Here is a 24,218-nt window from a genome sequence, read left to right on the forward strand (position 1 = left end):
CCCCCGCGCGTGTGACCGGCGGACCCGATGTCCGCCGGTCACTCGGCGATCGTTGGGGGAGAGGGAGAGTCAGGCGGCTTGTGTAAACAAGCCACCTATCATTCTCCCCGGTGTAGAAACACCGATCACACGGTTCTACAATGTACAACCGTTATCAGCGTTCCTACACCTCAAGCCACAGCCAATCACAGTAAGAATCACGCCCCTAGGGACACACACAGCCCCTCCCTCTCAAATAAAGTTAACCCCTTCACTACCAGTGTATTTTTACAGAATCAGTGCATATGTATAGCACTGATTACTGTAGAAATGTCACTGGTAACCCCAAAAGTGTCAAAAATGTCAGTCAAGGGTCCGATCTGTCCGCCCCAATGTCGCAGTACCGCAAAAAAAATTGCAGATCGCCGCCATTACGCGGTTAAAAAAAAAACAACAAAAATGACAAAAATCTTTCCCTTTGTTAGTAAACGCGATAACTTTTGCGCAAACCAATCAAAATACGCTTTTTGCGATTTTTTTTACCAAACATAGGTAGCATAAAACAAATTGGCCGAAAATGTTAAAAATGTTTGATTTTTAAATTTTTTTGGGGAATTTCATATAAAAAAAAATGTGAAAAATATTGTTATTTTTGCAAAATTGACGCTCTTTTTTTTGTTTATAGCGCAAAAAATAAAAATCGCACAGGCGATCAAATACCACCAAAAGAAAGCTCTGTTTGTGGGAAAAAAAGGACACCAAATTCGTTTAGGTACATCGTCGCACGGCCACGCAATTGTCCGTTAAAGTCACGCAGTGCCGAATCGCAAAATACCCCCTGGTCTTTTAGCAGCCAAATCCTCCGGGGCTTAAGTGGTTAAGCTTATAAAAACTCTGAGTTTTCACAGATATCTGGATTTCACAGGTATCCACTCCCGGTCAGATTGCTGTGGTGATTTGTGCGGAAGCCCGGCCCTCCTCCTTCCCCCCGCAGCCTTCTGGGATACATCACATGTCCCAGAAGACTGTTGGATTATTCACAAAGCGCAACTTGTGCATGCGCAGAAGGACACCAGCTGTGAATGCCGGTTTCCCCTACCTCAGATGCCAGCATCTACACCTGAAGCCAATTGAAGAATGGGCTCAGGTTAAGAGATCGCTGGACTCCTGGACAGGTAAACGTCCCAATAATAAAATTCATTTTTTGGGGGGTGGGTGGGGGGGTGACTGGAGCTCCTCTTTAATGTCTTATGTTGCTCGGGATTAGACCAATACATAATTTGGATAATAATTTTAAAGAGAAGTCAGGGCCTCATATACAGCCTGAGCCTAGCATACAGAGGAGTCCCCAGGAACACATAAATTGTTCTGAATACTAACATATGTTCTTGTAGGCACCACAAGATCCCTATACCCAAGCATTGTTTCTACAACAGAAATTCTTTAGACTCGATCAGAATCCTGTCAATACTTTTGGCCAATTACCCTGCAGATAAGAACGGACTTTCCTGATCTTCATACTTGTTCCATGTTAGTGACACACTAAGTATTAAAGTTAATAGGTAAGCAAAAGAAAAACAGCCACACAACTAGCATTTTCAGAAGATGGCCAGCAATGTATTTTTCCCATAACAGGTTTACTTTAAATGACGCCCACAAGTCAGTTTTGTTTTACTTTTTTGTATACTACCTCTCAATCAACATGCTCTGCTTGTAGGGTGGTATCTGAAAGAGCAACTGCTGCACCAGCTTTAGGGGATAGTGAAGGAGCCGTTCAATCATTTGAAATGTACGATAATGGTCCATGGTGTCACTCTCGAGAACATCAGCTCCTGCTCCAGTCTGATCGAGAATTCCACTTTTCAGACGAATATTGACTGCATCACCCACTGCAAGACAGAGGTGTAACAGACTTCTGCTCATATGGTTTAGGTCATAATTAATGTATGCATTAAAATGTAAACTGTATCCAAGCTTTAGGCTGAATTCACACACAATGTACAGCTGCTGGAGAGGTAAACCGCTGCACTTTCCACTCCGGCAGCTGTCCATTGTGGCTACAGTAGGGGGCAGTGTGGTGCATGATTCAGCGCATCACACACAGCTCCATTTATTTTGTTTTGTATTCGGACAAACTTTATTTGAAGTGTACAAAGCCTACACTTTATCTATAGTTTTGTACAGCTGCTGTACAGTGCCATGTGATTATGTACAGTATGCTGTTAAATAATGCAGCTTGTCTGCATTTTATCGCAGCATGCTTCAATGCAGCCCCAAGCTGCTTTGCAGTGTGAATGAGACACACGGGAAACAATTTTTTTCTGTGTGTCCCTGTGGTGACAGGAGTTTTACAATTCAGTTAAACAACGGTCACCGCACAGTGCGTGAAAAAAGCCTTAGGGGTGGATATGATGAAATTAAAAATACATGCATATATGCAACTGTATGTCAGAATATTCCCCACTTATAGTGAAAATGCAAATCACACAATGGGTATACACCGATCAGCCTTAACTTTATGACCACCCATGTATTGAGTAGGTCCCACTTTTTAAGCGTTTCCTAGAAGGGATGTAATTAGTTAGCACCAATGTTTAGGTAGGTGGTACGTGTCAAGTAACATCCACATGAAGGGCAGGACCCATGGTTTCCTAGCGAAGCATTGCCCAAAGCTTCACACTGCCAGCTTGTCTTCTTCCCATAGTGCATCCTGGTGCCACAAGAAAATGGGATTCATCAGACCAGGCCACTTTCTGCCATTGCTGTGTGGTCCAGTTTTAATGCTCATGTGCCCATTTTAGGTGCTTTTTACTGTGGATACAGGTCAGCATGGGCATCCTGACTGGTCTGTGGTTACATTGCCCTATACACAACAAACTGCGGTGCCCTTTTTTTCTGCTTTCAACACATCAATGTCAGGGACAACGCTTACTGCCTAATATATCCCCCTGATTTTCAGATGGCATTGTAGCAAGATAATTAATGTTATTCACTTAGGCTCCATTCACACCTGGGCGTTTTTGAGTGTTTTTCAGCTCCATAAAAGCTCAAAAAAAACGTTCCAAAACGCCCAAGTAAAACCCCATTCATTTAAATGGCCCCTGTTCACATCTGAGCATTTTGCAAAACGCCTGTAGCTGAAAAAAGTACATGAGCTTCTTTTTGGGCTGATTACCAGCGTTTTTGATAGATGTCAATGCCTGCCTGAAAAAACGCCTGAAAATCGCGGTAAAAAAACGTGGTAAAACGCTACGCTCAAGTGTGAATGCAGCCTTAAAGAGGAGCTTCAGGCTCCTGCAGAAAAAAATGAAAGTCAAAAAAATTGAAAGAAAAATGTAAACAAATATTGTAGCTGCTGACTTTTAATATTAGGACACTTACTTGTCCAAGAATCCAGCGGCGTCTTACCCGAGCTGATTTTTTATTCCGCTATCGGGTGCCGCCGCCGCCATCTCCACTGAGGAAAACCGATAGTGAAGCCTTGCGGCTATACAGCCGGTTCCCTACTGCGCATGCACGATTCACGCTGCACTTTCTGATCAGGGTAGCTTCAGGGGAAGAAGAAGAAGAGGGGGCGGACTTCCGACTGTCTAAACCAGGTATCAAATTTGGCAGCGGGGGGAATACAGACAAGTGGAGCTTTACCTTTTGGGTGGAGCTCCGCTTTAACCTGTCAGTGGTCATAAAGTTCTGGCTGATTGGTGTATATAAGAACAAGGCTTCTTCAATATAATAAATACCTGAGTATCCATCCAGCCAGAGCTGATAAACCTCTTCATCTATCAGGGTGGTATTTCCCACAAACACATCCAGTTCATTTGACATTGCTGGGGTTTCTGTAAAGACAAATAAAACACATTGTAAAATTTTATGTTAGGCAAATGTGTAACCATTCAAAATTTGATTGAAAACCTCAATTTGGTCCCTGCAGGAACCCGTGTTAGTATTTCAGGATAGGATTTTAGATTTTACTGCTTCATAAAAAAAGGAGCATACAAGTAACATTGTATTAATGGTAGTACACTGCAATGTAAGTTACTTTTTGGACATTCTTTGAGGTGTAATGAAACTTAGGGTAGGAGGCTGCAATCATCAGCAGTGGGGATCTTCACTAGCACTAATTGCCTATGAAAACCTGACAGCAGCAGTTCTTCAAAGTCTAACAGCAATAATATATACAGGTCACCACATTTCTGCAGTTTCTCTTCACACCAGGCATGTCAAACTGGTGTATAATGGTCCAACAGTCCTCTTGTCCCTGCTTTGTGGCCTTCACTGGAAGCAGAGCATTTTTTCCAGCTAGAAAGCACCGGTACTCCATATAGGCTCCTGTAACAATGGACCTGTACGCATTACTGCCAAATGTCTATTAATTCAGAGACAGCCTGTAAAAATCCACAATGAGGAATTTGTATCAGTAAAAATACACTTTGTCAGTAGGGTATGCACAGCCAGTAGTAGATGCATCAGCTAGCAGCAAGAATAAGCCTTATGCCCCATACACACATGCAGATTATCTGCAGACTTTTGTCTGCAGACTTACCTTTTCTATGTAGTGCAAGGGCCTGCCGGATTGCATACAAATTGAAAATGTTTAGGTTTGACCTCATATTATATGGTTTTGGTAAGTCTGCAGACAAAAGTCTGCAGATAATCTGCATGTGTGTATGGGGCATCACACCACACATTTTCAGTAACACTGCCCAGCAAGTTTTAAGCAAGGAATCCTCATTAAGGATACTGCATCGCAAAACGCTTAGGAACCGCAAAAGTGCGTTTAGGACAACCCCACTGTTTAGTGACAGGATTATCAAAGTAAGCAGGAAAGGGGAACACCCTCACCGCCTTGGAGAGCCTGTGGGTGCCAAACGAGACCGGCGCCTCCGACGCCGCATCCCCAATCTTTAACGTTTCACGAACTGACACAATCAACACACCCACCAGTGTCTTTTCATGAATGGCTAGAGGAGCAGAGGAATCATCCTCACTATCTGAGCATGCAGGGTGGGGGGGGGGGACGCAGACCCAAAAGGGTAACTCGCATCCGCGGTGGCCGAATCAGATTCAGGATCAGATGAGACAGATGAAGCAGGTGAAGGCGGGGGACACTTTTTACTAGCCCGTTTTCCCCAGCACCTTGGACATTAAGGACTTCAGGACCGCTGTTATTGCAGTCAGGGATTGGTGGGACCCAGAGGGCCCAGCAGCCTGTGAGAGGGGATCAGGTGAGGAAATGTGCTCCAGGGACTCCATTAGAGAAGAAAATGTATAAACACTGCTACAGACACCTCCACCGCGCTGGCAGTACCACAGAGTCCAGGACAGAGCACTACCACTGCTATAGAAGAGAGAGGGAGAGAAAAACCCACAAAAGACTCACCACCACCAATCAGGCACTTACAGTACCAGGCAAACTGCACACCATGCGGCGATCAGGAAGAGAAAGATCCAGGAGTCAGCACTAGGAGATGAGGAGGGGCTCCCACTACAGAAATCACCGCCCATATAGCTTCAAAAACATGGCCGCCGCTATTTTCAATGAGAAAACCACAATAAAATGGCCGCCAAGGCTACACAAACATGGCCGAAGATCCACAGCACAAAGGGTCCTAACAAGATGGCGGCTCTGCATGGCTCCACGCGGCTACCGGGGGCCTGGGGGGACCCCAGGAGCACCAAACATGATCCCAAGGGGCCCTGGTAGGAGTCCCCACCAGGCACAGTCCCCTCCCAAAGGTCAATCGCCCGGTTGCTGGCGGTGCACTCCCTCCCCTCCAACCCCATCACCAGCTCGACTCGACCCCAGACTGACCTAAAAAGGTATGGCCTCCATGGGAAGGGAAGGGGGTGTGGGCAGATGGGGGTAACAAGTCCGCAGAGGACCACCAAGAAGATGGGGGGGCAGGGGGCAAAAACCTCCAGAGTCAGAGGGGGGACAGCTACTTACCATACCAGGAACAGGGTGGACACCGCTCCTGACACACCTCCGCTCCATCGGAATAGGGGGGCTGGTGGCCAGGAGGAACGTTGCGACTGAGGCCGATACCAGGTCGTATGCGCCCACGTGAGACGTTTAACTCCCAGGCCAGCCCCCGTCTAGTGGGGCTATGTCGCGGCCGACCTAGCGAAGGGCTAAGGCCTGTGCGCACTCGCTGCCCAGACTGGGGGGACCCTCTGGATCTAGATTATCCAGCCCGTAGCCCAGTCCAGCAGTTGATAGTAGATTCTCACAGGAACAGGATAGGAAATAAATTCAATTTAAAAATAAATATTGCCAGGACCAGAAATCCCAGCAAGGAACTAGGTCCTTACTCCTGACTAGGCAGAAAAAAACTGAATGCCTACAGCTGAGTGTGGGAGTATACCCCCTGGGACTGCACCATAGGCGTAGTCCAGCTTCTTCCTGCCTAGTGTCCTACTCCTGCAGGTGGCAGTATACCCTGATGCTCAAGAAGATTAGGAGCTGTGACCATCAATGAATAAAAGAGAAATAATAAATACACATTTTTTTTGCATGTAAAAAAATATGCATTAATTATTTTGATTTTTTTTGTAATGGACCTGTAAAGCATTGCGCCCACGATCAGCAGATCATTGCTATAATGCCACAGTCCTGCAGAATGTCTGTGTATCTGTCTAGCCATACCTCTGATCAGTAGTTTTGTAGCAATGACTTGTGGAACATGTAGTAGTCCTGGTGCATTATTTTATATTTAGAAACATTGAACTGCAATCGCCACTGCTTTGACCAATCTTCCAGCAATGCCAAGCCATGTTCCATGTGACAGACACTTCCAGGGATATCAACCCTATTACACACCTTGGCATTATCATAAGGAACTTCCACCGATGACACCGTTGCTGTGGCAACGGGTAATCAGCACAGTGTGCCATGTGTCATTACTGCGCAGGTGCAAGATTGAGAGGTGCATGCTGTGTAGCCAGCTGCACAGAATAATGGAAACAAATGGGAGAGGGCTTCAGATGCCCACATCATAAAGGGCCACTGCCTGCCTGCCAGGGTTTCCTGTGAGTAATAACAGATTTATAGGTAAAAAGAATGATTACACTTGTAACAGTATCATAATTTGGTTGTATAATTAAAGAGAGTAACGGGGGTGCTTTTTAGAAAAAAAAAAAGTTGCCAAAGAGACCTGAGCTCTGCTTTAAGATGCCCGCACCTGCACCTAAAGCCGAATGAAGAATCGGCTCGGGTGAGGACATTGCTGGATCCCTAGACAGGTAAGTGTACTTATATTTAAAGTCAGCAGCTGCAGTATTTGTAGCTGCTGACTTAAAAATTTTTGGGGAAAGCATGAAGCTCCTTCAAGTCCTAGCTTGTACAACTTTTGTATTAGATCATTATGTGGAACTTAGAGTTGCACGATTCTGAATAAAATGAGAATCATGATTTTTTTTGCTTAGAATAAAGATCACAATGGGTTAACTAACTTTACGGTTTAGTTTTTTTTTTTTTTTTTTATAAATTCACTGAAGTGTATTTTTTCCCAAAAAATTGGGTGTAAAAAGGCCGCTGCGCAAATACAGCGCGACATAAAATGTTGCAACGGTCGCTATTTTATTCTCTAGGGCAGTGATGGCAAACCTTGGCACCCCAGATGTTTTGGAACTACATTTCCCATGATGCTTATGCAGTCTGCAGTCTAGTTGAGCATCATGGGAAATGTAGTTCCAAAACATCTGGAATGCCAAGGTTCACCATCACTGCTCTAGGGTCTCTGCTAAAAATATAGATTTTCCAAACAACTGAATCACCCAAGCGCTCACTCCGATGGGAATAGTAGGCGTGCGGCTCTCGTCAGGCGGGGAACTCCAAACAGAAGTGCATATAAAAGAGAAAAGGAGGCGCGAACACTTAGTGCATTACCCTTGGAAACCTTAAAAAACTTTTTATTTAAATACCAAAAACATACTCACAGACATGAAGAGCAAAAAAAAAAATCGCATTGAAGGAGTCCACCACATGTGGAAAGTGATCATCCCTGTAATTGGACCGCTGATGCGTTTTGGGAGACACGCTCCCTTCCTCAGAGCTAATCCACCTTTCAGCAGAGTCAGATTTATACTGAATGTACCAAGTGTGCTAACACAATTCACTCCCTCTCCGTGTGTACTGGGCGGGGCCAATTGGTAACCATACCACCCGACATCATTAAAAAAAAAAAATAGTGGATGATGGTGCACACAGAGAGGGAGGGGGAGTGACTTGTGTTAGCACACTAGGAGTAGGACACTAGGCAGAAAAAAAAAACCTTCTGGCTACACCCATGTGCAGTCTCAGGGGTATAATACCTCTTCCTGCTATAGTCACTTAGTTTTGTTACAAGCAGTGTAAGGAGAAATATAACTCCACAGAGGGGTGGGTGCTGTGTCAGTCAATGAACATCAGAGAAATGGATTTTACAGCAAGTCAAAAATCACATTTTCTCTTTCGTTCATTGACGGACACAGCTATCATTCTTGACAATTGGGACATCCCAAAGCAGTGTCAAACGGGGGGTGGGAAACAGTAAAAAATTCCCAAGGCTAAACAGTAGTCAACCAGGCGACAGACAGGGGCTCAACCAAAAGAACTGGAGCCCACCTGAAAAAAAACAATACACCCTCAAAGAGGATCAGGTCCTTATAACAGCAGCCTGCAAAACCTTGCAGCCAAAGGAAGCATCCGCAGATGCCAACACATCCCACTTTATAAAACTTTGTGAAAGTGTGCACCGACGACCAGGTGGCCTCCTTGCAAACCTACGTCACTGACGCTTGATGACGGCAGAAAGCCCAGGAGGCACTAAGCACCCTAGTAGAGTGCGCCTTGACAGGGAAAGGAGGAACCTGACCCCTGATGGAATAGGCCTGAACCACCATCTGCATGATCCATCTGGAAATGGTCGCAGAGGAAGCAGACATCCGAGATCCATCCATGAGCACAAATTGAGAGTCTGACTTTCTGAAAGAATTCATAGCTACCAGGTATACCAGAATTATCCGGACCACTTCCAAGGCATGCAAGACAATTTCCTTTGGATGTTTAGGCCTGGGACCCAGAGAAGGCAACACAATCGTCTTCATTCAAATGAAAGTCAGAGACCACCCTAGGAAGGAAAGAAGGACAGGGGCGAAGCACAACCTTATTCTTGTGAGTCACCAAATAAGATGGACAGGATAACGTCGCCATTGCAGACACTGTGCGCAAAAGTGATAGCCACTAAAAAGGCCACCTTCTGGGACAGCGTAAGCAGGGGAATCTCCCAAATATATTCAAATGGAGGCTTCTGTAGAAAGCACCAAATTAGGATCCCAAGGCGGCAACGTAGCCCGTACTGGAGGAACCAAATGTAGGACACCCTGAAGAAAGGTACGCACCAGGGAGTGTGTGGCCAAAGGTCGTTGGAAAAAGACTGCCAAGGCCGAGACCTGGCCCTTGATGGTACTCAAAGCCAACTTCTGTTCAATCCCCCATTGAGGGAAGGTTAAGATACGAGCTACCGAGATGATCCCCAAGAGACTCCCACAACACAATGTACATCTTCCACGTACGATGGTAGATCTTCCTAGAGGTAGATATCCTAGCTTTCAAACACATAGGAATCACCGACTCAGACAAACCTCTATCCTTTAGCACCTGGCGTTCAACAGCCAAGCCGTCAAAGCCAGCAACTGTAAAGCAGGATGGAAGATCAGTCCTTGGGACAGCAGATCCTCCATGAGAGGAAACTTCCAAAGAACATCGGCGACCAGCCACACTAGATTGGCGTACCAGGCCCAGCAAGGCAAGTCTGGTGCCACTAGGATGACCGTAATACCTTCTGCCTCGATCCTACGTAGGAGTCTGGGCAGAAGCTTGAGAGAAGGGAAGGCGTCGATCAGACGATACTGACCCCACAGGGGGCAAACAGATACACCTCAGGGGTGCCCCATCAGAGACACAGCTGATGAAACACCTCTGGATGAAGGGATCACTCGCCTTGGTCCAACATCTGCCGAATGAGGTAATCCGCCTGCCAATTTTCCCCCCACGGGAATGTGTACAGCGGAGAGGGCTGGAACGAAATGTTCTACCCATCTTAGAATGCCGGCTACCTCCAGAGCCGCCAGGGAACTCCTTGTTGTGCCCCCTTGGTGATTGACATAAGCCACAGCCATGGCATTGTTCGATTGAATGCGCACTGGGCATCCCTGAAGACGATCCGTCCAATGATCCAGACATAGTCTGGTTGCTTTGAGTTCCAGGACATTGATCGGTAGTCTGGACTCTTCCAGTGTCAAGATCCGGTATCTATAGAGGCGAGGAAATCCCCCTGATGCAGGGATGCTACCACCGTTCGAATGGACTCCATTCTGAACTTAAGTACCCGCACAAAGCAGTTTAGCGCCTAGAGGTCCAGGATTGGACGCACTTTGCATTCCTTCCTAAGGACTGTGAACAGGTTTGAGTAGAAACCCTGAAAACGTTCCAAAGTCAGAACCCCAACAATCACCCCTTGAAGGAACAGGTCTTGTACCACCCCATACAGACCCTGTAACAGGTTTTGGTACAGGCGCAGGTTGGAAGGAAAAACCTTGCCGGGGGAAAGAGCGAAACTCAATCTTATAGACGGACCGAATGACTTTGTGGATCCACTTGTCTTGCACCAGGGAAGTCCACGGGTCCAGAAACCAGCAAAGACGTCCCCCCACCCCGGATACGAGCGAGAGCGCACCTTCATGATGAAGGAGCCTTGTCCGCGAGTCTGGAGAAGCCCGCTCTCCGCTTGCCAGACCAGGTTCATTCGGATCCGCTAGAGGAGGCCCTTAAAGGCTTAAAGGCCCTTGTGTCAGCTGCTGGTGTGACCAGAAATGTGTGGACTGCCACAGAGAATATCAGGCACAAATTCAGTGTAAAAGAATATAATTTATTTAAAAATAAGTGAACAACATAAATGTAAACGCACCTTCAATAAACCAAACTGTGTAAAAAAAAAAAAAAAAAATAACCATACAAATAATGACACAATGCACAACTGCCTTAACCAAATATATACATTAAATAGGGAATGCAAGCGTAATCGTAACAGAGCCAGGGTCATACCCTGGAGATCAAGCAAAGGAAGCTGGGAGCAGGACAGGGAGAGGGTAACAGGAGATGGAAAGAGCAGGTGGGAAGGGATCAGACCTCAGGGTCAGGATCCAGGAAACAGGATGCAAGATACAGGAACACTGGAACGCAGGTCAGTGGCACATGGTGACAACACCAAGGCAACAAGAGAACGGCAGACAGGACTTAAATATACTTCCTGCACCGAAGAAGGAAGGTACTCTTTCCCCCTACGAAACCTTTAATGATGTCATCCAGGGTAGCTCCAAACAGACAGACAATCTCCTTGAAAGGGAAGATCAGTCAAGGCCTTTTTAGAAGTCTGGTCCGCAGACCAGCATTTGAGCCAAAAGACGAAGGACCACCGCCAAAACAGAGAGGTGAGCCCTCAGGGGAGCCGCATCCAAAGAGGCATCACAGATAAAACTGAAGCCCCTGGACCAGCTGGTCCACCAGCTCAGCAAAGGCAGGAGGGAGCTGTTCTCCCTCTAGGTCACAGCTTAGTGGCACAGTCCACTTCTTAAGGAGGAACTCTTCATAGGGATAATGCCTAGTAAAGCGCTTAGGAACCCACACGGGGATGCTTTGGTCGTCTCCACCCTTTTGCGGCAATTCTGTCAAAATAGGTGGGGAAACACCTTTGCCACTCTGGATGGCTTGCCAAAGGGTACCTTCGCCTCCGACGCAGCTTGAGCTGCGTCCTCCATCTTTAAGTCTCACGCAGAGATACAATCGGTGCATCTACCAGCGCCTTTTCGTGCGCAGTTGCAGACGTGGAGGAATCATCCTCACTATCAGAGGATTCCAGGCACGTGGTCGCAGACCCAGCAGGGTGACCCACATCCATGGCAGCTAAATCAGATTCAGGATCTGATGAGACAGATGAGGCAGAGGAATGCAGGGGCGCTTTTTCCTAGCCCATCAACCACAAGCCGCCTCCTCCCGGGACACAAGGGACTCCAGGACTGCTGTCAGTGCATGGTTGGGTGGGACCCGGAGGGCCCCGCTGCCTCAGAGAGGGGGGGAAAATCAGGTGGGGAAACGTGCTCCATAGACTCCATGAGTCACCGGGGGGACCCCACAAAAAAAGTGTAACACACTAAGGGACAACCCCCACCGGGCTGGCAGCACCACTAGTTCGCCAAGCACAAGGCACAGAGCGATCCTCAGCAGAGAGGGAGAGGACCCCACCAGACTCACCAACCACCGACACAGGCACCTGCAATCACCAGGAGAATCTGCACTACACGTGCAGCGATCAGGAAGCGAAATGATCCAGGAGTCAGCACCAGGGGATAAGGAGGGCTCCCAACGGCAAAATCGCCATCCACGGGGCTCCACTGTCATGACCACCGCTATTTGCAATGCAAACCACAAGAAAATGGCCGCCGGACTACACAAACATGGCCGCCGTGTACAGGAATACACAAGGCTACAACAAAATCGCGGCACCGTGCGGAACCACGAGGCCTACAGCGACCCAGAAATTGAGGGATAAGGCCTCTGGACAGATCCAGACAGGACAGGAGCCCCCAACAGGTACAACCCCCCCCCCCCGTCGATCATCCAGTCGCCGGCGGCGCACCCCCCACCCCCTCTGCCAGTTAGCAACCTGCCCCCACCCCAGGAAAGCGGCCCGATCACCCCAAAAAAATACATCCCTAGTGTATGTGGAGTGGTGGGGGGGGGGCAGGATGAGGTACTTGGCAAGGGGTGTGCCTGTGGGAAGAAGGGGAACCGAGGGGGTCCGACCTACCCAAGGAAGAGCCCATGTTTAACCCAAAACCCTCCAGGGCTAGAGGGGGGACAGCTATTTACCGTACCAGGAACCAGGTGGGCACTGCTCCAGACAGATCCTCCTCTTGAAATGGGGGGCTGTCGGCCAGGAGGAACGCTGCAACCTCGCGAGACGTTTTAACTCGCAGGGCCAGCCCCCATCCAGTGGGACTGTCGCGGTCGATCTAGTGCAGAGCTGAGGCTGAGGAAGTGTAACACACTAAGGGACAACCCCCACCGGGCTGGCAGCACCACTAGTTCGCCAAGCACAAGGCACAGAGCGATCCTCAGCAGAGAGGGAGAGGACCCCACCAGACTCACCAACCACCGACACAGGCACCTGCAATCACCAGGAGAATCTGCACTACACGTGCAGCGATCAGGAAGCGAAATGATCCAGGAGTCAGCACCAGGGGATAAGGAGGGCTCCCAACGGCAAAATCGCCATCCACGGGGCTCCACTGTCATGACCACCGCTATTTGCAATGCAAACCACAAGAAAATGGCCGCCGGACTACACAAACATGGCCGCCGTGTACAGGAATACACAAGGCTACAACAAAATCGCGGCACCGTGCGGAACCACGAGGCCTACAGCGACCCAGAAATTGAGGGATAAGGCCTCTGGACAGATCCAGACAGGACAGGAGCCCCCAACAGGTACAACCCCCCCCCCCCGTCGATCATCCAGTCGCCGGCGGCGCACCCCCCACCCCCTCTGCCAGTTAGCAACCTGCCCCCACCCCAGGAAAGCGGCCCGATCACCCCAAAAAAATACATCCCTAGTGTATGTGGAGTGGTGGGGGGGGGGGGGGGCAGGATGAGGTACTTGGCAAGGGGTGTGCCTGTGGGAAGAAGGGGAACCGAGGGGGTCCGACCTACCCAAGGAAGAGCCCATGTTTAACCCAAAACCCTCCAGGGCTAGAGGGGGGACAGCTATTTACCGTACCAGGAACCAGGTGGGCACTGCTCCAGACAGATCCTCCTCTTGAAATGGGGGGCTGTCGGCCAGGAGGAACGCTGCAACCTCGCGAGACGTTTAACTCGCAGGGCCAGCCCCCATCCAGTGGGACTGTCGCGGTCGATCTAGTGCAGAGCTGAGGCCTGCACGCGCTTGCTGGCCAGACTGGGGTGACCACTGGATTTAGATTATCCAGCCCGCTGCACAGTCCGGCAGGTGATTGTATATCTCACTGGAAAAATCCAGGAGGAAAAAAATGTTCTATCAAAAAATTTTGCAAGGACCAAAGATTTCAGCAAGGAACTAGGTCCTTACTCCTGACTAGGCAGAATAAAACTGAGTGACTATAGCAGGAAGAGGGAGTATACCCCCTGGAACTCTGCCCATGGGTGTAGCCAGAAGTTTTTTCTGCCTAGTGTCCTACTCCTGTAGGGGGCAGCATAACCCAATGGTCAGGAATGACAGGAGCTGTGTACGTCAATGAATGAAAAAGAAAGGTTTTTTTCCACGTAAACAGTGTTATGCATGCACAAAAACTAAGGGATAGAGTGTTAAAATACAGACATTTTGGTCCTCTACAACAGGGAATGAATACCAAATTAAAGATTGCATTACATGTAGAACTGAAGAAGGAGTAGGTATGCCCTACAATGGCCATGTCAAATTCAATATGTGGGTCGCACCAAGCGCCCAATGTGGAAAAGAATGTGAGAGCACATTTAGAATATCATTAAAGGTTACCCCAAACATAGTATGACTAAACACTACGCTATGCATCATAACAAAGATCCATCCTCCCTTGTTTTTTGGGCAATTGACAAAAATGATCCCCACTGGAGACGGGGCAATCTTTTTGGATACACGAAATGCAGACTCTTCATCCAGCTGGTCATAATATAGAATTTGACATTAATTGCTTTATTAGTAACTTTTAGTTATTATTATTATTATACAGGATTCATGTAGCGCCAACAGTTTGCGCAGCTCTTTACAATGTGAGGGAAGACAATACAGTTACAATAAAATTCAAAATAGGAGGAATTAGAGGGCCCTGCTGAGTCTGACACACACACATATACATATACACACACACACACACACACATATACATATACACACACACACACACATATACATATACACACACACACATTTGTTTTAAATAATTTTTGGTCCTAATATTAGTGTTTTTTACTTTTATGTATGTATTTTTTAAATAGGACATTCTACTATGTTTTCTATTTATGATTAATTTTTTTTTAAAAGGTATTTTATTATTAATACAAAAAGGTACACAGACAACAACTCCAAAACTTTGGCAATAAAACAGGTTACAAAAGACAGTCAAAAATAAAAAACAGGAGATGCTTATACAAGGAGCACATAGTAATCAGAACATCAGACATAATAGACCAGCTTGAAACTGAGTGAACAAGAAAACCCCACCCTCCCCCCCCACTCAACCATCCAACCTATACAAAAAGCAGAATAGAATACGAGTACCAGTATGGTGACAAAAGACATATAGACAGTGCTCATAGGCTCACCCATACTCATGAGCAGGAGATTCCCCCGAAAAATAAATCACCACTATACCTCCAAGGAACCCGAAACTGAATCCACCCAAACCAGACATATTTTGTTAAATTTTTTGGGACAACCCCTAACTAGGTAAGTGAGCATGTAAAGCGGTAGTGCATTATTGACAAGAGAGACCCAAGCCTCCACAGATGGGGGGGGGGGGGGGGGGGGGGGTCAGGACTCTTCCACCTCAGCGCAATCATTTTTTTAGCATAAAAGAACAAAATCCGCGACAACACCTTCTGAGACTGCCGAAGGTCCTACTCCGACAGGTTGCCAAGAAGGCACCTATCCGGGGAACAGACATTCGGAAGGGCCAGTTTTTCCTCCATGAGTCGGCAGACCCCCCTCCAGGAGACCTGGATGCTGGGACAGGCCCACACCATATGGAAGAAATCCCCCCTAGAGGCTTGACACCTAGAACATGCGGCAGAAGGGAGCCTACCCATACGATGCAGTCTTTACGGAGTATAGTATATTCTGTGTAAGTAATTAAGCTGTATCACTATCCCCAGCCGCTATGATTCCATCAAACTGGGATTTCAGCAATTCATCCCAAACTTCCTCCTCCAACTGTGGCAAGTCCGAACACCAACGGCCTTTAAGTTTGGCCAATTTATTATCCTGATCCAACCGGAGCAAAGAGTAATACCTAGAAATAAGCTTACCATGATCATTGTCCATGAGCTCCTTCTCCAAGCATGTCACAGCCAAGTGTACCCCCGTAAGGCCAAATTGTGCCACCACTGCATGTCTAAGTTGCTGGTACAGGAACCAGCAGGAAGAGGGCACACCCAGCTCTAACCGAAGGATCGGGAAGGGCTTGAACGCATGATCCTCAAACAGTTGATGTGCATTATTCAGATCAAAGCTCGCCCACCGTCGGGGATTTGACCATTTTTTACAGTTCAGGGAGCCCAGGTTTATACCACAACGGAGCATTAGGAGAGTTAAAGGAGGATCCCCCAATACGTTTATTACAGATATGCGTTATTTATGGGAAAGCTCCAAAATGTCCGCCGCTCCCCCCCCCCCCCCCCCCGAAGGATAAGGACCCTTCCTGTACAAAGAGTTTAGAAGGGCTTCATGAGAGCCCATCACTGCCGCCGAAGTAGTAACCGCTGCACCATGCACGCACATGGGTAAATTGGGCTGCTAAATAATATGCCTGAAGGTCAGGGACCGCCAACCCCCCAGCAGTAGCAGGGAGCTGTAGAGTCTGGAGGGAGATCCTCGCCGGCTTCCCTCCCCAAATAAAAGGACATGAGGAGAGACTCGACAGCTTTAAAAAGACTTGGGGAGATACACCGGGGCCTGCCAGAAAAGATACAGGAAACGAGGTAGGTATACCATTTTAAAAATATTGATCCTTCCCATCAAGTTTAAGGGCAACTTGATCCAGGTGGATAGTGTCAACTTAAGTCTCTGAATCAGCGGAGTAATATTATCAACATAAGATCGGACCAGTTGTTGAACCGTCAGCCCCAAATATTTAAATTTGGAAACCACCTGGAGCGGATAAGCAGTGCTCAGCGTGGGAACCAAGGTAGGATCAAAAGGGAGGATCACCGACTTAGTCCAATTGACCCTAAAGCCAAAGTCGTCGATCACCCTCAACACAACTGTCAAGGACTCAGCAGAATCTGCCAGATAAAGAAGCATATCATCAGCATAGAGTGAAGTTTTTTTCAACCAGATCCCCTATGCTACAGCCCTTTATCCGCTTGTCCCCCCTCAGTAGGGCCGCCAGGGGTTCTATAGCCAGGGCAAACAGCAGGGGTGACAAGGGGCACCCCTGTCTGGTACCCCAACTCACAAAGAAAGGTTCAGTGACAATATTATTAACTCGAATCCTAGCCACCGGGGAGTTATAAAGTAGTCTAACCCATCCAAGAAACTTAGGTCCAAAACCCAGCTTTGCAAGAACCGCAAACAGGTAAGGCCACTCCACAGAATCAAATCAACCTTATGAATATCCAAGGACACCACCACCCTGGTGTCCGGGGTCTCCGAAGGCAGCTGAAGATTTGTGAAGAGTCTGCGCAGGTTTATGGCCGTAGAGCATCCAGGAATAAAACCGGTTTGATCCGGGTGGATACGTTTAGAAATCACAGTGTTCACTCTACGGGACAAGACCTTAGCCAAAATCTTAACATCCACATTAATCAAAGAAATAGGACGGTAAGATTCACAGTATTTGGGGTCCTTGACCGGCTTGGGGATCAGAACCATGAGGGCCTCCCTAAGAGAAGGAGGGAGCTCCCCATTGTCAAAAGCCTCTTTGTACATGGCCAACAGGCGCGGTATGAGGAGTTCCGAATAAGCGCGATACCACTCAATCGGAAAGCCATCCAGTCCCGGCGTCTTATTGGCAGCAAAGGAAGCCACAGCAGCCTCTATCTCCTCAGCAGAGACAGTGCGTCTAAGGCCGACCCATCTTCCTTCCCTAGATCAGCCAACGAGATTTGTTGCAGATAAACATCCAGCTCCGCAGCGGTATAGAAAACCTGGGAGGTGTATAGGGATGTAAAGAAGGAGACAAAAGCCGCCTTAATATCCTCCCTATTGGTGCATAATCGAGAGCTCTCGTCATAAACAGCCGAAATGGCCGTAACAGGGTGTTCGGAACGAGAAAGAAAAGCTAAGATTTTACTATTTTTGTCCCCATACTCAAATATACGTTGTTTTTGATAAAGCAATTTTTTCTGTGTTTTTCCAAGAGTACCAAGTCCAATTGTCGGGCACTGTCTCGCCACAAAGAATAGTTGGAGGAGGAAGGGTTTCTAACATACTCCAGTTCTGCCGCAGTCGCTTCCGACTGTAAAGACTCAACCCGCCAGGCCCTGTCCTCCCTCAACTGGTGAATAACCCCTGCGACCGTACCCCTCATGGAGGCTTTAAAGGTGTCCCAGACAATAGCCCCAGAAGCCGTCTCAGGATTAACCTGCCAGAAGTGAGCAATCTCCTTGGCTGTGTCATTAAAAAAAACTTCTTCGGTCAGCCACAATGGGCTGAGCCGCCAGGTTTTAAGACCCCGTGTCGCAGAAAGGCCAAACCTTATCAGCATGGGGGAATGGTCCGAAATAGCCCTGGGCAAATATGAGACAGCCAACAGTCTGGGAAGCAAATCCGGAGAGGCCAGACACATATCAATTCTAGATAAAGTTCTGTGAGTAGCAGAGTAGCATGAATATTCCCTACTATCCGGATTCTTCCATCGCCAGCAGTCCACCAGAGTATACCTGGCGAGAGAGGCTGCCAACGAGGAAGAAGGCCCATCCTCACCTGGGCATCTATCCGAACCAGGGGATAACACAGAATTGAAGTCCCCAGCAATCAATACCGGTCCCTTTGCCACCTGGAGAAGCTGGGACATCAAAGTGTCCCAGAAAACCAAGGTGAACGGAGGAGGTATATATAGAGACACAAAGGTATATATAACATTATCAATGAGTAGGAGCAAGATGACATAACAACCATACATATCAGTAATCACTTGTTTAACCGTACAGCCTAAAGAGCGTGCAACCAAAATGGAGACCCCTCTAGCATGACTAGAAGATTTGGCATGAAAAGTATACATAACAAAGGCCCGTTTAAGAGCCATAGTCCTGGAGCCAGTCAGGTGAGTCTCTTGTAAGAAAATAATATGTGGTTTGTACTTCTGAATATAGTTGAACACTAGAGCCCTCTTAACTCTATCATTTAAGCCCCTGACATTCCAAGACCGGAGCGTCAACGCCTCCTCAGCCATCATAACAGAAGAGACGATGACAGCCCCCGCCAGGGAAGGTAGCGCCCCTAGCGGGCACCAGGGCAAGAGCGGGAAGTAGATGCCACACTGGACTCAAAAAAGTAAAAAAACAGAAATAAAAAGCATGAAAATATACAGGTCGGATAACAGTCCCCAAAAAAAGAGAAAAAAAACCCCAACCCCCCACCCTGTTCGCAACCCCAACTGCTACAAACCTACGCCCCAAACCAAACCAGATGTAGAACTGTAGGGAAAGTACACAAAGTTGCATTGTTCATGTGGACCTCCGGGGCCACAACAGATTCCACAGATATATCATCCAAGCTGTAGGAGTACATGAGCCTCAAATACAGGAGTCCTCCAGGTCCACCGTTAAAGAAAATAGAAACAACCAAAAATAACAGGGTAGCAAGGAGAGTCATGGACGAGGAAACCCTCAGACTGGGGATAGAACCTAACATTAGTCCGTCCCAGAAGGAGAGGAGACAAGTCACTGCAGGAACAGCACATTAGCCATCAGGAAATCAAGCTCTGCCCAACGAGTCCAGCCACTGGTCAGCATCAGCAGGATCACGAACGAAATGCACCTTACTTTTAAACACCACTCTAAGTTTAGCAGAATAGAGCATGCTGTAAGGGAGATGGCGGTCCCTAAGCCTTTTCTTCACACTCAAAAAAGCAGCCCTCTGTTTTTGCGTAGAAGCAGAAAAGTCAGGGAATATGGTGATGATGTTATTATTAAAGCTGAGGTAAGGTAACTCTCTGGCCCTCCGCAGGGCGCATCTCTATCTTTAAAGTGTAGAATGCATGCAAGCAGCGGCCTGGGCCGAGCTCCAGGCGCTGGGGCCCTGGAGGGGACCCGATGAGCCCTCTCAATAGCGAAGAGCGGAGAGAAGGTGTCAGAGCCCAGGGACCTGCGCATCCAGTCCATGAGGAAGTCCCCTGCCTGTCCCCCTTCAGCACCCTCAGGGAACCCCAAAAAGCGGAGATTGTTGCGGCGCAGGCGATCCTCCATATCACCCAGCTTTGCAGCCTGCGCCCTCTGTTCAGCCTGTATGTCCCGGATGGCAGTGGGGAGAGGGAAAACATCATCCTCCACAGAGCTGATCCTCTGCTCTGCCGTTGAAACCCGCTGCCTGATCTTGCTGACATCTTCCTTAAGGAGGGAGAAATCCACTCGCAGGGCATCTATGTGGGACGTTAGAGAGGCCTGGCACCCCTTAATGACGTCCATGATCTGGAGCAATGTGGGTTCCGCCATCTGCCCTGTCGGGATGTTTCCAACCCCCCCCCCCCCCCGGGAGGCTAGTTGAAGGCTGCAGTGCCGGCCAATCCCCCCCATCATCCGGCCACGGCAGGAGCGGGCTGTTAGAGGGGACTGCGGGCGGCCGCCATCTTGGACCTGCTCAGGGGAACCTGAGCCGCGACCCGCCGGGGACGGGGGGTGGGACGACATCTCTCCCGTACTTTACCATGTCTGTGCGAGTCAGGATGATTCCCGGAGTAGAGATAAGGCAAATCGGAGTAAGTATTTTTTTTCCCCCCCAAAGAAATTTGGCCCTTAAAGGCCGTTGACATTACTCGGGTCCTCCAAGGGCATAGAGTCGAGTGCGGGCCATCTTACCCATCAGGAGAGGGGATTGGATCATTTTCCCTGCTACCGGTAAGCGGGTAAAACAACCTGGGAAGCGGCGGGAGGGGGATGTGCCGCTGGGACCACTTTTCATGTTAAAGCGGACCGCCCGCCGTGTAAGAAAATTCCAGGGTTATGACAGCTTTTTAAGCTATTTAAGGTGAAAGTAGCGACGTAAATACATGGTGGGCGGTCCAGAAGTTGTTAAGGCAGTTTTACCCAAGGTTTTCCACAGACTTTCTATTATGTCCTGCATTTTTGGCGTGTTTTCTGAAAGTGCACTAAGGATGCAGCATGCGGGACTAAAGAGCACTCAAATGCACGTGGTGCACCGCTCTCACGTGACATGCGAGGGTGCCATTAGGAATCAATGTATCGGAAAAAAACAGTGTGTTTTTGTGCACACCAAAACACATGGTGCTGCGGTACCATGCGACTTGGTGTTGCACAATTTAAAAAAATAAAAAAAGAAGGAGGCAGGGACTACTTTCCCTGCATTCCTGTAGGTAGGGCAGGTCACTGAAATGAATGGGCTACGTACATGTGGGTAGGTAGGGCAGGTCACTGAAATGAATGGGCTATGTACATGTGGGTAGGTAGGGCAGGTCACTGAAATGAATGGGCTACGTACATGTGGGTAGGTAGGGCGGGTCACTGAAATGAATGGGCTACGTACATGTGGGTAGGTAGGGCGGGTCACTGAAATGAATGGGCTACGTACATGTGGGTAGGTAGGGCGGGTCACTGAAATGAATGGGCTACGTACATGTGGGTAGGTAGGGCGGGTCACTGAAATGAATGGGCTATGTACATGTGGGTAGGTAGGGCGGGTCACTGAAATGAATGGGCTACGTACATGTGGGTAGGTAGGGCGGGTCACTGAAATGAATGGGCTATGTACATGTGGGTAGGTAGGGCGGGTCACTGAAATGAATGGGCTACGTACATGTGGGTAGGTAGGGCGGGTCACTGAAATAAGTGGGCTACGTACATAGGTAGGGCAGGTCACTGAAATGAATGGGCTACGTACATGTGGGTAGGTAGGGCGGGTCACTGAAATAAGTGGGCTACGTACATAGGTAGGGCAGGTCACTGAAATGAATGGGCTATGTACATGTGGGTAGGTAGGGCAGGTCACTGAAATGAATGGGCTACGTAAATGTGGGTAGGTAGGGCAGGTCACTGAAATGAATGGGCTACGTGCATGTGGGTTGCAGAAGTGTCAGACAATATGTGGAGTATACAAAATACATAAACCCACCTCCTAGCATTATTTTCAGCAATGAAAGCTAAAGTCAACAATTATTATGGCTTGGTAAACCTAGCCGTATATCTTACCAGTGTAGAAAACCTCACCGCCTGCTCAATGTAAAACTCACACAACAGCTGGCCATACACACATAGCTTATCTTCTTTGAGCCTGTGGGTCGAGCAAAAACATCTAGCAGATCCCTTCATCCATGCCATACAGTACAGATGGACCAGTCTGCAGTGCTGGCTATAATATTCTGACTGCCAGTGCAGGTGGCTGCCAAGACTACCTGACCAGCATTTGAATCTGTATAGAAGCAGCAGTTCGGCCAACAATCCCCCCCCCCCCCCCCCGGCTACTCTGCATTTTCAGCGGAAAGATGGCAGGTGAAAGGATGCCAAAACGACCACCCCTAAATCAGATTTCATCCGATTCCTGATTACGTTTGTTCCATGCACAGCCATTTACATTTGTGTGGTGTATTGTGTGCTAACATGGGTTTAGTCATACGTTAGCATGCACTAAATTAGGGCAGCCTATTGAAATCAATGGACCGCTAATGTACCATAAATCAGATGTGCCAGATGGATTTACACCCTTTATGCATTGTGAAGCACTGCATTACTTGGGTTCCCATTCCGAAATGAATGTTGCTGCAACGTGTTTTCAGATGTTCTATCAGAATGCCGCTACTAATCAGATTGTGCAACAAAAGTGACATTCTGACCAAATGTCACGCGCAATGACGGGTAGCGGTGATCTGATAGAACACCCATGTGGACATCTTACTAAACCCAACTATGGCTTTTATTTCAGAGTCATTTTACCAATAAAGAGAGCCTATATAAATAAATAAATATAGTATACTGAGATCTGTGATGCTGTTTGTGGAGGTTTCATTCTGAAAGCATAAAGGTTTAGCGCTGAGCAGTGCTGGGTGTACCAACGTGGCCTCTGCCACCTTCCTACTGCTGGCATCCAGCTTCTTTCAAAATGAAACATCCAACCAACATCTTAGATGTCAATACACTATATTTATTTCTATACGTTCAGTTTATTGCAGAAAATACTAAGAAATTCAAGACGCAACTGGGTGTAGTAAGATGTCCCCATGCGTGGTCCATCACATTACCGCTACCCATCAGATCATGAAGTGTTTGGAACACACAGGGCCACTGAACGCGCTGCGCATGCGCAGTAAGTGGTTTTTGGTATGAATGTCACTTCCGTTGGGACAATCTGATGGGTATTCTGATAGAACACTGGCTACACATAGATGTAAATGGGCTCTTACCATCCTACTGGCTGAAATGCTGTCCTGTGCTTTTAAGAATACTATCCCCCTCCAAACCTAGAACACTTCCGGGCTCAATGATATGCAGCACCATCACTAATGACACACAAGCAGCTTCCAGTCTCAGGCTGCCTTGTGCTATGACCGGTTCTCACCGGCAGAGGGAGTATCAATCTACCAGTACTTAAAAATAAAAAAAAGGTCTGCATGTACAGGAAAAACACAATTATATTTAACTAAACACACCCAAATGAAAGCTTAGACTAGCATAGTATGGTCACTACCTCTCCTGGATTCAAATTCCTCCGCTCGTCACTGTACAGAGATCACCTTTCCAGCTTCACTCTCAACCTACTCCACTGTCTATTCCTCTGTAGTGACCAAGCCTCGATCTGGATGATGAATACCCAAGCCTCGATTTGGTTGGTGAATAACCAAACCTCGATCTGGATTGTGAATATCCAAGCCTCTATCTGGATGATGAATATCCAAGCCTCGATCTGGATTGTGAATATCCAAGCCTCGATCTGGATGATGAATATCCAAGCCTCGATCTGGACAATAATAATGAAGCCTCGATCTGGATAATCTATGCTTTATTCCCAGCTCCACTGTGCATTATATGATACTTCAAACAAGGAATTACCTTTCAACAATAACATTTACAATTATTTGTTACTTCTGACTCATTGCTTGGTACATGTAAAAACAGTTAAGAAAATGAAGAAAATTATGAGAATTACAGGAGTACCAGGTAACAGTTAGATGAGAAAAAACTATTAAAAGATATATATATAAAAAAGAAAAAAATGATTAAATAAAACACAGCATACCCAAACCGCCTACCCCTAATGGGAACTATCTGTAAGCGGATTTGGTTACCGTGTACTAATGTT

General features: G+C 47.6%; 1 protein-coding gene across 2 annotated transcripts in view; it reads right to left on the reverse strand.

Annotated features, from left to right (window-relative positions):
* FIBP (FGF1 intracellular binding protein) overlaps window positions 1–23,741 on the reverse strand; it is a 60,159-nt gene extending 36,418 nt beyond the window's left edge. Inside the window, exons 1-3 of one of the 2 annotated variants that reach the window (XM_082269768.1) lie at window positions 23,607–23,741; window positions 3,720–3,815; window positions 1,670–1,868 (exon numbers count right to left, since the gene is read on the reverse strand). In XM_082269768.1, coding sequence (XP_082125894.1) covers window positions 1,670–1,868; window positions 3,720–3,804 — 284 coding nt within the window. In that variant the 5' untranslated portion in view covers window positions 3,805–3,815; window positions 23,607–23,741. Of the gene's footprint in view, window positions 1–1,669; window positions 1,869–3,719; window positions 3,816–23,322; window positions 23,398–23,606 lie in introns of those variants that run through there. The other variant, XM_082269769.1, reaches the window with a different exon arrangement.
* Between the last annotated feature and the right edge of the window lie 477 nt (window positions 23,742–24,218).

This window comes from Pelophylax lessonae, assembly GCF_965119305.1.
Source record: "Pelophylax lessonae genome assembly, chromosome: 10".
In the NCBI taxonomy this organism is placed as follows: domain Eukaryota; kingdom Metazoa; phylum Chordata; class Amphibia; order Anura; family Ranidae; genus Pelophylax; species Pelophylax lessonae.